The sequence below is a fragment of the Rhipicephalus microplus genome, chromosome 4, assembly GCF_043290135.1.
Source record: "Rhipicephalus microplus isolate Deutch F79 chromosome 4, USDA_Rmic, whole genome shotgun sequence".
NCBI classification, from domain to species: domain Eukaryota; kingdom Metazoa; phylum Arthropoda; class Arachnida; order Ixodida; family Ixodidae; genus Rhipicephalus; species Rhipicephalus microplus.
This window is the reverse complement of record NC_134703.1, coordinates 40,424,557-40,440,953: the sequence shown is the minus strand read 5'-3', so window position 1 is coordinate 40,440,953 and position 16,397 is coordinate 40,424,557. Positions and strand designations below refer to the sequence as shown.

At 46.4% G+C, this 16,397-nt stretch overlaps 1 protein-coding gene across 1 annotated transcript in view; it reads left to right on the top strand.

The window, feature by feature from the left end:
• The window catches only part of LOC142814238 (uncharacterized), a 64,018-nt gene that overhangs the window by 11,011 nt on the left and 36,610 nt on the right, over window positions 1-16,397 (top strand). Inside the window, exons 7-10 of the mRNA XM_075892605.1 lie at window positions 155-214; window positions 2,790-3,069; window positions 9,331-9,597; window positions 14,303-14,391. Coding sequence (XP_075748720.1) covers window positions 155-214; window positions 2,790-3,069; window positions 9,331-9,597; window positions 14,303-14,391 — 696 coding nt within the window. The remainder of the gene's footprint in view (window positions 1-154; window positions 215-2,789; window positions 3,070-9,330; window positions 9,598-14,302; window positions 14,392-16,397) is intronic.

Genomic DNA, 16,397 nt, shown 5'->3' with positions numbered 1-16,397 from the left:
TTAAAAGCAAAGCTAGAACACGAACTCTGCCTATATGAACAGCAGCCTAGAAGCTTAATGTGAAATATTTTTTGTACTAAATATCGCCTCAAACACTTGTTGAAAAAGGTATTAAAAATCTTTTCTTGAAATTTCTTCTTTTCTGTTTTTGCAGTGTGGATCAAATACGAGAACCCCTGCCTCTAACTGACGATGATGCCGCTGATATCGTAAGGTGAGCTGGTCAGTCTCATTCATACTCTTTAAATGTGTGCTTCGTTCTAATTTTTATTAACATTAGCTGTGTGCAATAGTGGTGAAATTACATATAGCACAATTGAAAACTGGTCGAGTTGGTTCAGATTCATCGCTTAAAAATGCGTGTAATGACTGTCACAGAAGCTAGTCTCTTGTTAGTCTTTTTGTGAATTTTCGAGCAACTCATTGTGGTGAAGCAGTAGCTTTTCTAACTTTCATCTGCAAGATCTGCTTCTCTTAGCACAATGTTAAAATTTGCTTGCACCACTTTTCAAAATGCGTTTGTCACTTTTTCGAGTGACTTGCAAACGACCCATTGCTAGTGCTTGGTATACTTGAAATATTTATTGGTAGTTGTTGAATAGACTGGACACATCGGATATAAAAGTGATAGCAAGATCCAGTACAACCCCGTTACAACGAAATTGGAGGGTTGCCACGATTTTCTTGGATAACCAATATTTTGTTATAGCTGCAGCTGGCATTTACTGCAAATGTTATGCTTTGTAATTGCCCAAAACGAATAGTGGGTGAAATAGCGTCTCGCCCCAAAGTGGTACGCAGCATATCCCTGCAAGGTGGTACGCAACAAAATAACCGCATTTCACAAATAAAAAAGAAAATTCTTGCACCTATTTATTGCATTTCAAAATACACTGCTGGCATTTTAAACAGACTTCAGAACAGCAGTGCGCGTGCAATGCTCTCTTCTTCAGAAACTGTGTGCGCTGTCAGCTTTGTAAGCATTGCTGGAGTATGTGGGGTGGGAGTTTTGAACTGCTGAATTCAGTATAGTCGCGTTGTGCATTTTTTCAAAGGTGCATTGTGCGCTGTCGTTACATCAGCTCAAATTTTTATTTCCTAGCGAAATTTCTTCCTCATATCCCATAACAGGCAAATGTTACCTCGTTGAAACAAGGTATTGAATACATTGGTTTCTGTGTGAACTTTCAAGGGGAATAACATTTCGCTCATTATATCCATTATTTTGCTACAGCCCGTGTTAAATATAACGAGGTTTAACTGTAGTTCGGTGTATTGGAATTCATTGATTTTTCTTTCTAAGGCCATGGCAAGGAGGGCGCCGGTTGGAAGGTACTACAATCACTGTGGCAGTTACACCAAACTGCACCATGAAGTTGAACCTGCTGGAGTGCATAATTTGTGCGAACGCGCTCCAAAGAGCCCTTTTAAGCTATGGATCCGAAACATAGAAATTGTCAGCTTTTAAAACCTTTGCTGTTTGGTTCACTGAAAAGTTGCTGTGGGATGTCCATGTCAATAATGCATGCTTAGCTGCGTCATGCTTCATTGTTCTTTTACACTGTAATAATCATGTCCTTTCTGCCAAAAATCAAACTGTTGCTTATCAAATCTGTTTTTGTCACAGGTTGATAATAGCCAGCTTGTATGAGGCACTACTACGCTCGCAAGTTTATAAAGGGTATATCTTCAGCAAAAGAAAGTGCAAGGCAGAATCCCCGCATGCTTTGCAAATTGTGTTGTGGACTGCAAGAATTTAAAAATTTGTCTCCTTGTACTCTTGCTCGCAGACCATGGCACTCTGTCGCCTTGGTCTGCCCGCGGCTACACAGACGGACCTCCTCTTTCCTGCGTGGCACCACTCTTCAAGGTGGTTCTTCGCTTCCTTGGGGACACACGTCCTCAGTCATGGACGCCTTTTCTCTTCTTCTATCTTGTCCATATATTTAATACCCTCACCCCGCCCCTACAGACGCTGAGCTGTGCTCCAATTTAGGGCTGCAGAAGTTGCGTCTTTTCCTTTCCTCAACCTCTCTCGCTTAATAACACCACGTGCACAAGTGAAGCTGCACTATGTCACAGCTAAGGCATATCTACTGCACAGAAAACTTCGCAGAACTGCCACACATTATTAAATGCATTACGTGAAGTTCAGCAATTGTATGTATTACTTGCCGCCGTCACAAAAGGTTGTCTCACACGTTTCACACACAAATGTTATCGTTTACTCAGCATAAATGGGCTAAATAAAACAAAGAATGCCTTAAAACATCAATGGTAGTGGGCTATGCTTCCAGGCTTACGCAAGTTGACTGCATAAATCTCCCTTTGGAAACACCATCGCATGCCCATGCTCTGTTGCATCGAAAATATGATTGACTCCATATAATTTGTCTTTTCTTTTGAGGCCCCAAAACAATCCCCCACTGCCGTTTATTATCTATGTCCCCTTCACGCGGATGTCCTCGCATACAACGCGAGCATAGCAGATGCACAGAATATTCATAACATGCTAGCGAAAGCTTGAGTGACCACTTGCGATGCTGGCGACACATTGGTGCAGTGGAATGTTGCACCAGGTAGGCTGCACGTTTCTCGTATAACACCTATGCAAGGAGTGGCGTTGGGATCAGCTTAGTGTGAAAGTGACCAAGACCTTTGCAACTTTTTGGGTCTGTGGATGGTCTCTGCACTGTCTGATGTAAGGTGCGATTTCTAATTTGCCTGCTTTCCCATTCTTCTGTACCATAATAGCTTTGCATATCAACTATCGTTACTGCTTTGTGCAGCCACCTGCAAGCAGTCTTGCTGGAGAATGGCCCATCCCAGGAGGAGGACCTGCTGAAAGCACTGCAACCTGAGCAAGCTCGCCGGGTTTTGGCTGCGTACAACACTTTGACAGACTTCTTGGACGGGCACCCAGGATTCAAACGCAAGGATGAGGACCTACTTTCGTTCATCTACTATGTAGACCCTGACAACGATGATGAGGGCGATGATGATTGCTACTACACCTCCCCCACGGCCGATCTTTGCAACGGACTCTCCACACTGGCAGTCGGTGCCAAGGTGCAGTTAGAAGTTGCTTGATATCATGCTTCTGAAGTTGTCCGAATTCCAGTCTGATATTTCAAGGGGAGCTTCCTGTGCATGCCACACCTGTACTTACACTGTAGAGTAAACCCTCGTTACAACGAAGTGGCTTTATTTAAATGATCGCTTTTATCGAAGTGTCAGGCAGTCCTGGCCCCAATATGTGTATTTTAGACCTGATTACTCTGAGCATGTCGATAGCTTGCTCTGCTTAGAGCAAAGTAACAAGTTGCGAATCTGCATTCAGTGCCGCGAGCAAGCCACCGCCGCCGAGCCGAGTGGCCTTCCTTGCGCTGAGCGAGCGATGTTTGTGCTAGCATCGCCAGGTTAAAGCACGCCAGTGCCGACTGACGCAAATGGCGCGAGTTCCAGCGGCGTGGATTCAATTCTCCCTCTCTACACCCTACCTGGGAATGGAGGCGCTCGCCAACATGCTAGCTGAAGAGTGCCTCGATGACTCAAAGGCGGACAAGTGTATCGAGGCACTCTAGCTGGCTGCTTACCACTACGTTGCTGGTAGCGCCTAAGCGGTTGTTTCACGTGACCAGCACGGAGGCTTGGCATGCTCCCTGGCCCCTGGTTTATTTCCATCGGTGTTAGGAAGACGTACATGGGCGTGTTTAGTGCGAGGTCTGTGTGAACCTGTGATGTTGTGCGTGCGCATTGTGCGGGTGTAGTGATCGAGTGAAAATGGCACTGCTGATGCCTGCACGGATGTGTCTGACATTGGAGTGGAAAGTACAACTGATACGGGAGGCGGAAGGAGGAGGTCGGAAGAAGTCTGGAATCTTGAGACAATTCAGAATACCACCAATATTATCCACGGTATTAAAGAATAAGAATGTCATGCTGGAGGGCTTCGAGAATCTCAGCCAAACAGAAGCGAAACGTTATTCTATGTATCCTGAAGTAAAAGAGTGCTTCTCGAATGGCTGAAGAACGCTAGAAGTACGAACCTTCCTTTGAATGGGCCTGCGTTGACTACAAAAGCCGAAGCCCTAGCCGTCTAAATGGGCAAGCAAGGTTTGAAGTCCAGCAAGGGCTGGATTGACCCTTAATGAAACGGCACAGAGTGCCTTCAAAGTCTGTTGTTGGGGAAAGTGAAGCCGTGGGCAGCGTCGTGGTAGACGGATGGTGCAAGCATCAGCTGAGCGCCCTACTTTAGCAGTATGAAGATGGAAACATTTACAACTTGAATGAGGCGGCATTCTTTTACAAACTGTTGCCGAAGTTCATGTACATTACATCATGCGGAACCTCACCAGGTTGTAAACAAAGCAAAGGACGCATTACAGTGTTGTTCGGTGCTAATGCAACGGGGAGGACAAGCTCCCTTTGCTGATACGGGGGAAGGTGGCAAAGTCCTGGTCGACTAGCCGGCCGAAGTAGTAGACTTGCTTCGAGGCCCTTAGAGGAAGATGAGCCACTAGACCAACAGCCTCACGAAATACCAACAGTAGCACAAACGCAGGAAAGCCTCCGTCTGTTGCAAAATAGAGTGGAGTGGGCTAGCGGCCAACAAATAATTTGCCTGAACAAACTAGAGGAGGCATTTACGGTGCAACCTTGCAGTTGTCGGTTTTCCTTGTTCCTATGTCTTTACACCTTTACAGTGTACTGTAATACTTTAAAGAATATGCTTGAGATTACGTTTAGGTGCACATTAAAGAACCCAGTGTGATCAAAATTTCTAAAGCCCTCCAGTACGAATTTTATCGTAATCATATTGTGGTTTTGGAATGTTCACCCTAATAATTGTCATTGCTTCAGATTTCGATCATCAAAAGAAAAAGCTTGTTTACTGAAAATGCATAGTTTCTTCTTGGGTTTGCCAGTCTCTTCGAAATGCATTCAGAAACTCTATACAGTGAAAGCTCGTTAATTCGCACCTCATTAATTCGAACTTTCGGGTTAACTCGAACTGATGGTCATGGTCCGGCCACAATGTATAGGCGTCTATGAGTTAACCAACTCGTTAGTTCATGCGCGCATCGGCTCCTCTATTGATAATTCGAACTGCGCGCCGCTGCGTGGTAGTATTTTTATGCTTCCGCCGCAAGCTTTTACGGCTCTACGATAGATGGCGCAAGGGCTGAGCGCAAATCAATCCAATCCAATCTAGTGCCTGGATACGTGGCCACGTGGCGTCATTGCACGACTGCGACAGGCTACGCGTGGGTGTTCTGTGGGCGACTGCGCGCGCTCTTCGCATCGTGTGGTGGTCGTGTTGGACGCCTCCCCGTGTGCTTTGTGTGCCACACATTCAGTCGCTAGGCCTCGTGTGCGTCAACGCTACGAAGTTGTTCAGTGCCGTGGGTTTTGTGACGGTGTTGCCTTCGACTGCTGGACCTAGCATACCGCACTTAGTGTACATGACTTCTCGCGGAAGAGGACAGAGCGCCAAAACGCTCAAGGAAAAGGTAGAAATCCTTTGTGAAGTGGACTGTGGGAAAACAAGCAAGCTTGAAATCGCAAGGAAGCATGGAATCCCAAAAAGCACTCTTTCAACATATATCAAGAATAAGAGAGCGATTGAGGAGGCCTACGCAACTGATGCGTTCACCGGCAGTCGCAAGAGGCTTCGCTCAGCGAAGCACCCCGAATTGGAGCGCGCAGTGCTCACGTGGATCAAGGAAACGAGGAGCCAAAACATCCCACTGAGCGGCCCTATCGTTATGGCGAAAGCAGCAAACTTCGCGCTTCGCCTCAACATAGATGATTTTAAAGCTTCGGAGGGCTGGCTTCATCGTTTCCGAGAGAGACACGAGATTGTGTTCCGCACTGTGTCTGGTGAAGGCAAAGAAGTCAACAGCGAGACATGCGCAAAGTGGCAAAGCGGTGCTTTGCAAGAACTGCTTCAAGAGTACTCGCCCCGCGATATATTTAATGCCGATGAAACGGCATTATTTTATAAGCTGCTGCCAAGTAAAACGTTGACGTACAAAGGCGACACCTGTGCTGGCGGGAAGAGAAGCAAAGAGCGCGTTACTGTCTTGGTCGCAGCAAACATGGATGGTACAGAAAAACTACCGCTGCTGATCATAGGGAAGGCCCTGAAGCCTCGTTGCTTCAAGAACATCCGCACACTACCGGCAGAGTATACAGCCAACAGCAAGGCATGGATGACGCGGGAAATATTCAAACAGTGGCTGATAAAGCTTGACCGCAAGTTTGAATTAGCTCACAGAAGCGTGCTCTTGGTAGTCGATAACTGCTCAGCGCACGTGGTTGATGTGGACTTGAAGGCGATCAAGCTCTCGTTTCTGCCGCCGAACACAACGGCAGCCTTGCAACCAATGGACCAAGGGGTCATTAAGAACTTGAAATGCTTTTACAGGCGCCACATGTTGGAGCGTTTGGTGTTGTGCGCCGCCGGTACAAAAGGCTACGACGTGACGCTGCTCTCGGCCATGCATATGTTGGTGCGGGCCTGGGATCAGGTCACGGCAACAACTGTTGCCAATTGCTTCCGCCACAGTGGCTTTTGTGTGGCCATTGAGGGCACAGCGGGCGAGCTCGATGAGCGTGAGGCCGACGTCATTCCTGCCGGACTGCGGGATGCGCTGGGGGACGTGAACTTCGGCGACTACGTCGATGCAGATCGCAGTGCAGTGGTCTGTGGCACTATCACCGACGACGATATCATCGCCCAGGTGACTGGCGAGGAAGCACTCGTCGTCGACGTGGGTGAGGACGAGGAGGATGAGGCGCCGACGCGTCCGACAGCTTCGGAGGTAATGGAGGCTATGCGTGTCGCGCGCCTCTTCTTCAGCTTCGAGGAAGATGAAGAGGATGCCTTCCGCCACGTTCGCGCATTGGAAAACAAAGCGATGGCAATCACTTTCAAAGAAAGGAAGCAGAAAGTTATCACAGATTACTTTCGCAAATAAATATTTTGTCTCATCTTCAAACAAACCGATCTCAATTCTTGCTGTTTTTTCAGTGAATTTCGTTAGTTCGAATTCGGTTTAATTCGAACTCATTGGGCATCCCCGCGAAGTTCGAATTAACGAGCTTTTACTGTACTCAGTTTCATCTGTCCCTAGCGCAGAAGAGCAAATTCAACATAATCCTCGAGTGCACGTTGCTGAGAAGAGAGATGTAGTGCCCATGCGGGGTGCCCATTGTTTGTCCTTATGACCTTTACAAGCAAAATCGCAGGATTTTTACTTTTCTGCGTGTTGTAGCTGTGATTTGTACGGTGATTTTGCCACATTTTTTGGTATGAAACTATTTTTGTGGCTTTATAAAATTGAAGAAACAGTTCCCACTTGCTTGTGTTGTTACATGCAAGGGATGAAAAAAGTAACTGTTTTGCCTCGTATGTATCAACTTTCTATTTATAAAGTACAAACAGAACCAATACTGTTTAAACTTTTATGTTTAGGCTGTGCAGCCACAGTGCTGCAGCAAACTAAGTCTTGTGTTTTGATTAGTCCGTGTTGTTAGAATAGGATAGGTGGACAAATGAGCGCTGTAATGGCATCACCGAACCGAATGAATCAAGCATTCTTTCTGAAGTTATTTTTCATATTACTCGACACTGTATCTTCTGAAAGTCCCCTCACGTTTTAAAGCACCTGCCGCGCTGGTTTAGTGGTTGCTGTTCTCACTGGCTGACCCGTTGGTGTTTGGGATCAAATACGGCTGCAGCGGCTGCATGTTTATTAGAGAAAATGCTTCAGGCCCGTGTGCTTAAATTTAGATGCATGTAAAGAACCCCAGGTGGTTGAAATTTTCGGAGCCCTACACTATTGGCATCTCTCGTAGTCGTGGCTGGGGAATGTTAAACCCCATCAGTTATCAAGTTTCTAAGTGAAGCTTTTATTGACTGACTTGTGTATCTTATGACAGTGATGTCAAAAAAATCCTGCTCAATTACGCAGCTAGTGTGCACCAAAATTTGATCAAATTAAATTTTCTTTACAAGGATTGGGTTCAAAACCTGGGTCCCCATGACCCAAAAAAAGTGCCTTGAATATTAGGCTACCACCCATGCTTGCTCATTGTGTACTCTAAAGCACAATAATGCATTTCGAACTATACAAAAAATAATTGGGGAGCAGTAATTTGCTATGGTGCTTCATTGAATTTCCCTAAGAGAGCACCTTAACAATGTCTTAAATTTTTTCAAACATTTAGGGTAACCACTCGCGAAGATTATCGTCACGATCTATGCCGCACGTGGCAATGGTGCCCGCCACAGATTCCAGGAAACAGCCCCCCCCCCCCCTCCCACCTCTTCTGTAGGTCTTTCTGACCTCCGTTTGGCATCGAGAAGTTGAATCTGTGATGCGTAGCGCAAGTCATGCTGCGATTGGTCATGCACAAACCTACGTATTCTGGTTAGTCTGCACGCACCTGCCCGCACTCTGAAAGCCCGCCCTCAACCTGGCACCCCGATCATACAATGCACCCATGCAAAGCACCTGAACCTGAAATTAGTCATTGAAATTAGCGCTGCATAAAGGTTGCTCCCCGAACTGGGTGTATAAAGGTGCTCAATGAACCTGACAATTTACAGGGTCCTGCAAGCAAAGGTGTGACCCTTGATGTCTGTGTACTAGGGTGGCACCATGATGAAATGGGCAAAATTTTAGTCTCCAAGACCAGTGTTTGTCGCTTATAGCTGTTACGTTGGCCTATCTGACGTGCTTCCTTGCCATGCTTCCACATTGCCATTGTTTCATGCCATCATTGTAACCTACTGTGCCACTAACAAGAAGACTTTTTAAAGTCCACATGCACTGTTTTTTCTTGCAACAAAATTTTGCTACTGCCGTCTTAAAATTTTGGTCGTTCCGGAAAAATGATCCTCTCCACTTTGCCCGGTAATTTTTTATTCGCTGAAGGGGCGGCTCTCAATTTTACGGTATTCGTTTACTGGACCTTTAGTTCCATAGTCGTGTCGCTAGTTTCCAGTTGGGAAACTTCAAATTGCTAGCAAACGTTGGCACATATTCTGACATTAGTGCTTGGGGAAACTTCATTATTAATGTGCTTAGTACTTACATTAGAAAGGAAAAAGTATGTATGGTTGCTGGAAACACCTGGCATGACTCGCACAAATGAATGGCAGGCGTGCGCAGTTCAGGAGGTGGTGCTTGTATATTTGTTCTTAAATAGGTGCAACGAACAGTCTGGTTTGGTTGTCATTAATAATCTTAATAAATGTCCCATCATTTGAACACTTGTGCAACAGGAGCAGCAGTAAAAGCTTGATCATCTGCTTCACAGAATGCTGCTGGGTACCAGAGTGACTCCCAGGTGGATAGCGACAGTGGTGCTCAGAGCGTGCGTACCAGCTCGCCCTGCAGCACTTCGTACCTGTCTGCCATTGAAGGAGAGGATGAGGAGGAAAACGATGAGAAGGGAAAGAAACCTGGCTGCAAAGATGACAGTACCCAAACGCCCTTGCCGCCACATCGCCAGTCACTAGGCACACAGGCGGTACAGCCAACACACAACGCAGAGTCCCAGACTGAAGGATCAGAGCTTGACCAGGTGGGTGGCTTGGGCTGGCAAGAGTATTGCACAGATTGCGGGCTGGAATGGATGCAGGGTCTTTTAGAGAACTGAACATTGAAAGTGATGACTTCTATTAATCCAATATTTTTTTCAAAATTGCTTTTGGAAAAGTAGTCTCCACAGAATTATCGTATTTATTCGCGTAATCCTCTCGTAGTCGAGAGTTCGACGGAATGCCGTCTGGTCAGGTAAAGGCATTGTTGAAAAAACAGGTCACTGACCAATGTCAAACAAAACAATGACGTTTCGGGACCCGTACGGGTCCCTTGTTCACAATGGAATGACGGCTGAGCAACAGGTTCTTATGTAACGTTGAGCGCATGACGCAAAGTCCGGGAGTACACGTGGTTTAGTGTGCCAGATGATCTATTGATTGTGTTACTTGTCGTCTGAATGATTAGTGATTCGAGGTTCAGTCTGGTTGTAAAATTCTTCTCCGTGGCCACGATGCGTGCGTTGTCCCAGCTTATCTCGTGGCCCGTCTTCTCGGCATGCTCTGCGAGTGCATTTGTCACTGTGTGGCCCTTGGCGACGTCATTCTTGTGTTGCATAAGACGTTTGCAGTAATTTCCACTCGTGCCAATGTACACCGATTCGCAATCGGCGCATGGTATCTTGTAGACCACACCAGGAAAGTGTTGCCGAGGGAGAGGATCCTTCACGTTTAGCAACTCAGCCTTAAGCTTGCTTGCGGGAACATGCGCGATCTGTACACCACGTTTTCTGAATAGACGGGCTAGGGCTTCGCTTATATTTCGAATATAAGGAATCGATGCACGCTTTTTTGTAGACGATGTGTTATGCATGGCCTGACTAGTTGACTGCAGTTTATGCATGACGGATTTAGTTGTTTTCCTAATAAAAATCTTGGGGTATCTATTCTTGATTAGGTCATCTTCAATGGTCCGGAGCTCCTTCTGCAGGCTTTCTTCATCGGAACAAATGCGAATCGCTCGTTGAACTAAAGACCGAATCACTGAGCGTTTGTGGGCTACCGGGTGGACTGACTCGTAGTCGAGGTATTTACCGGAGTGCGTTGGCTTTCGGTACACAGCGAAGGCGAGGCCTGTGGGAGTACGTTTTACAACTGCATCCAAGAAAGGGAGGCAACCGTCTTTTTCTTCTTCCACAGTAAACTTGATGGAAGTCTCGACGCCATTTCGGCAGTCAAGGAAAGCTTGGACGTCTTTCTTCTTTATCACGCAGAAGCAGTCGTCGACGTATCTCAGAAAAACCTTGGGTCTCGGCTGAAATGTTCCCAATGCTTTCTGCTCAATTGCTTCCATTGTGATATTCGCAGTTGTGACCGAAATCGAAGCTCCCATTGCGGTACCGAAAACTTGCCTGTAGAATTCACCCTTGTACGAGAAGTAAGTGTTGGATAGGCAAAACCGTAACAAGGTGCACAGCTCGGTGACGTCGAACGGTGTGCGATCGGCCAATGTCGTGTCCTTGTGAAGCAATTGTCTGGAAGTGTCTACAGCAAGGTCGACAGGAACACTTGTGAAGAGGGAGCAGACATCAAATGAAACCAGTACTTCGTCGACATCCACAGTGATACTCTTCATTTTGCTTATGAAGTCATTGGTGTTCCGGAGGTTAGTTTCAGTCTTGCCTGCAAGGGGAGCCAGGATGCCGTGAAGATACTTTGAGAGGCTGTATAGGGGTGACCGAGTGAAATCTACTATGGGCCTTAGAGGCGTTCCGATTTTGTGAATCTTCGGTAAACCGTATATCGCTGGAGCGGAACCATTGGTGCACAGCAGCTGGAAGTATAACCTTTTTGCTGATGCAGGAAGCGTCTGAAAAATACTAGAGAGCGTCTTTTGCAGGCCCGTTTGGACTTTCGAGGTAGGATCCTTGTTAATCTTGGCGCACGTTGTACAGTCCCCCACTATCTCCGTCATCTTCGACTCGTACGTCGACCGGTCAAGCACAACCGTCACGTTGCCTTTGTCCGCAGGAAGTACGGCAATCTTCTTGTTTTTGTGCAATGCCTTAATCGCTTTTTCCTCGTCTTCCGAGAGGACTTGCTGGCAGCCAGACTTGCGAATTCTTGATAGTATACCTACTGCTCTCGTACGGATTTCGTCTCGTTCACTTTCTCCAAGTAGACCAATAGCGTTTTCGACAGCACACACGACTTTGCGTGTGTCCGGCTGCTTTGCTTGGTTGAAGTTGAGACCACGGCTCAAAACTTGGCATTCCGCAGGAGTAAGCTCGTATGACGACAAGTTCCTGACCTCGAACATGGGTCCTCTGGTTTTCCTGCCTTTTTCTAGCAAAGCACTCAGTTTGCGCTCTTGTGACGTTTCCTGCTTTTCTGTTCGTCGTCGCGATGCTTGGTTCGCCACGAGATGTATTTCAGGGAGTAATTCAGGCATGATGAATTCCAGCTGGCGTGTTGTGAAGAAAATGTCAGTCTCAAGGCGCTTCACAGTCTGCTTGCAGTCTTCTAACCGTGCTTGAAGAAGCTGCCGTTCAGCTTTCGAAATGACTTTATGACCGAATGCCGATTTCACAGGGTGCTTTAACTGCAAAGATTTTGGGATGAGTTGCTTGGACTTACAGGTTACGTTGAAACGCAGGTGCGTCTTGAAGGCTGCCAGTCGTGTAGATGCACTCAAGAACTGACGAATCCTGGTGATAGCCGATTGTCCATACTTGTGGCGGATGCTCACGTAGTCGAGAGTTCGACGGAATGCCGTCTGGTCAGGTAAAGGCATTGTTGAAAAAACAGGTCACTGACCAATGTCAAACAAAACAATGACGTTTCGGGACCCGTACGGGTCCCTTGTTCACAATGGAATGACGGCTGAGCAACAGGTTCTTATGTAACGTTGAGCGCATGACGCAAAGTCCGGGAGTACACGTGGTTTAGTGTGCCAGATGATCTATTGATTGTGTTACTTGTCGTCTGAATGATTAGTGATTCGAGGTTCAGTCTGGTTGTAAAATTCTTCTCCGTGGCCACGATGCGTGCGTTGTCCCAGCTTATCTCGTGGCCCGTCTTCTCGGCATGCTCTGCGAGTGCATTTGTCACTGTGTGGCCCTTGGCGACGTCATTCTTGTGTTGCATAAGACGTTTGCAGTAATTTCCACTCGTGCCAATGTACACCGATTCGCAATCGGAGCATGGTATCTTGTAGTCCACACCAGGAAAGTGTTGCCGAGGGTAATCCTCGCGTAATCCTCGCACTCGCATAATTCTCGCACCCCATACATCGCCCGAGAAAAATACGTTTTTTTTTCCCTTGAGTAATTATCGCACCCCCGAAAACTCCCGCAATAATGTCGTCTGCTCGTTCCAGCCACTGATGTTGATAGCGCGCGCTATCTGGCGCCATCTCTTAAGGATCAAGCCTACTATTGCATGGAGATTCAATCCAAGCCAAGCCGAAGTGGCCAGTGTGCGTTGCCAACGTTACCAGGCAGGATCTTGTAACTAGATCCTGCCAGGCAGGATGTAGTAACGTTGCGTGTTTGTATGTTGTGTCGGCAATCTTGTCACATTATGGGGCGATGCTGAAGCCACACGGCTGCTTCAAGTTGCAAGGGATAGATCATGCGCTAAACAACGGCAACAGGGCCGCCGGTAGGCCCTTCGGAGCCTACGAGTGTTGTGTTCGCTACTGGTGACGGCAGCTGAAAGCCACCAAGACGCGTTGGGCCTGCTGCGTGCCTAAAACTTGGATTGATGGTAAACTTTATTTCTTCAGAAGGAAACTGCGGTTGAAGACTGAAGTTGAGCGCCGACCGCTACGCCCGCAACGCCTACAAGCTTCGTGTGTGGTATTCTAATTCCCGACTATTTGCTTCCACTTTTTGTGTCTCAAATAAATCTTGCCTTGTGTTGAACCTCTGCTTTTATTGTTGAGGTAAGCTCTAATTGGAACTTCTTAAAGGTTGCTGTAAGTTGCTGGCTTGAGAAACCTGATTTGCGGCCACTTCGTTTTCTTTTTCGCTCTGCGTTTTTGTCGAAAGTTTTCCGCGCGTAATTCTCGTACCCCCCAAATTTGCATCAGTTTTCTGGCAAAAAAAGTGCGAGGATTATGTGAGTAAATACGGTAGTTTAGACTTGTCGACGTTCCTTGTAAGTTGTGGAACTGTATCTGATGTGCGGTTTTTGTAATTTGGCTTCGATTCGTTCTGCAATAGTTTATGGCTTCGGCAATGCCGGCAGTCGTTTCTGCAAAACATGTCTTAAAGGGGTTTCTTAAGCAGGCTGTAAAAGTTCCGTGGAAATAATGTGAGTGAACAGACTTTTAGATTATTAAAAAAAATAGACATTTTGTACGGGTGCTAGAGAACTAGTGTGTACATTTCTAGGATGGGAATGACATCCATTTTTTTCATGGAACCGTGTGAATTAGTGTAGTACGCAATCTGCAGCAGGTTCAGAAATGAGGTTATAGACCCTTGCGCTATTTACAAACACAGGTCCTGGATGCCTCCTGAGTTTTGTAACGTAGTAGCAATTGCAAGAAACAAAAGCTTCAGCGAATAACTGATTTTTACAGCTTTTTTTCCTGTGACTGGAAAATATTTTAAATTTTATTCCTAGCTGCCATTGCAGCCTTGAAACTGAGCAAAAAGATGATTAAACATTTTGCTTGCCCTTGAGTCTCCTGTTATGGCAACGTTCTTGTCGTGGTTAGAGCTGCATTTTCTTGATTTGCAGATTACTGAGCTGGAGCTACAGCTGAGAAAACGAGACGCCAAAATTTTTGAACTCCAGGAGAGGCTGGCATGTATCCAGGAAGAGCACGTGTAAGTTTTTGGGGTCTTGGCCAGGGCTGAAACAAGGCGCAGCAGTTCAATTATGAGGTTCAGGTAGTGGGAGGCTCCGGAAATATCAATCATCTGGGATTCTTTAACATGCATTTAGAGCTTGGTACCAGGGCGTCTAGTATTTGGCCTTCGTTGAAATGCAACCGCTATTGTTGCCATTGGCAAGTGGGTACAAATGCATAGTGAAAATAAAAAGCACGAAAATGATGAGACGAAACAGAATAGCGCTCTCTCCCGCTTTTGCTCTTTCCTTGTTGTTTTTGTTTTTTACTACAACCTCCATTGTCTGAATCAAACCCACGGCCGAGCTCAGTAATCGCTGTAACACCGCAGTTGGACTTCACAATGGAAGCACAATTCCAGTTTGTTTGGGCTGAACGTGTTGTTGAATCTCAAATGATACGATTACTGTTGATGCGAATTTCGTGATATGAATGTTAAGGTTGCTTTGGATGTAGGCCCGTGTGCTCAGATTTGGGTGCAGGTTAAAGAACCCCAGGTGGTCGAAATTTCCGGAGCCCTCCACTACGGCATCTCTCATAATCAAATAGTGGTTTCGGGACGTTAAACCCCACAAATCAATCAAGGTTGCTTTGGATGGACTATATTATATCAGGGGTGGATGCAGCCACCCATTTTAGCGGGGGCGGTCGCTTGAATTAACACAGGAAAGGGGAAGGGGGGCGTGGTTATTACTTTTTGTTTCTACTAGCACAAAAACCCTGTAATGGCATAAATACTGTTAATGTGTGTTCACAGTGTTGTCCCACTCATTTGTTTTAACTGGTGATAGCAGGTGGATGGCAAGCACTGAAGAGATGGGGAGGGGGTGTTGACAGGCTATGGGGGGGGGGGGGGCGATCGCCCCTACAGCCCCCTTTGGATCTGCCACTGCATTATATAAAACACAGTTTTGAGACCAGTTATCGGGCCACGCAATAGCAGATTGCCTTTTTGTGTCACATCGTTGGCTACACCGGCTGCTCTAGCTCCCAAACCAAGTGACGTAAACAACCAGCCACAAATTAAACATCGCGGCAAAGGCGTCGGCAGTGGATCGCGTCAGGGCTATTGCGAACTACCTGTGCTGCACGTCAAAGCTTATGGCCTTGACAAAGACACATTCATTGAGAGCCTTGTTTTGATTGCGATCGCTGAGAACACCGAAAAAGAAGGTGCAGCAGCAGCGAATCTGCATGCCCCAACGTGTCTCACTTTTGCACTGCCAACTGAATCCGTCACCGCCACTGCGTCCGCTTGTTTCGTTTCTGCTGGCGTATCTTTCGAAACCACGTTTGTAAAGGTGTAAACAGTTCCTTTCAAAGCTTTCCATGCATAACTAGAACTCTGTACGAACTTTAATGCTCAGAAACTGGTCCAAATGGAATGAATTCTCAAGCAGCAATGGTGGCATGTACGAGGGGCAGAACAAATTTGAGCATTTTCGACTTGCGCTGATATGATTTTCCGGCTGCTGTGGCGTTTTCGCTTGAATTATCCAGTGCGAAATCTCCAGGACTGATTTTTTTTTGGTCGACCTTGCGGCAAGGTTAATAGTCTTAAGCGGCAAAGCGAGTGAATTTATAGTGAGCTTGGCCGCTTTCGCTCTCTTTGATGTCAAGTGTGAACACGCGGCGCCAGCAGCATGAGTGAGGGAACCGCAGCACATTATTGAGAGACAGTGAAGGCGAGGAAGTTCACAAGAACATTCGTGGACTTTATTTCAGTAAGAAGTAGTTGCCAATAAAGTTATTGTTCATCTTCATTATCAACTTTAACTTCTTCTTGGTTCATACGAATTCTGGATGATACGAATATTTTGCAGGCTCCCTTCGAATTTGTATCATAGAGATTCTACAGTATTTGAAAAAGCCCTAAATGCTAATTTATTCAGTTCTGTTTATGGTAGTTCTGGTGCAGGAAAGTTTTTAGACAAATCCTTTCTGTGAAGAGTACATATTGCACCAGCCAACTTGCACCTGATT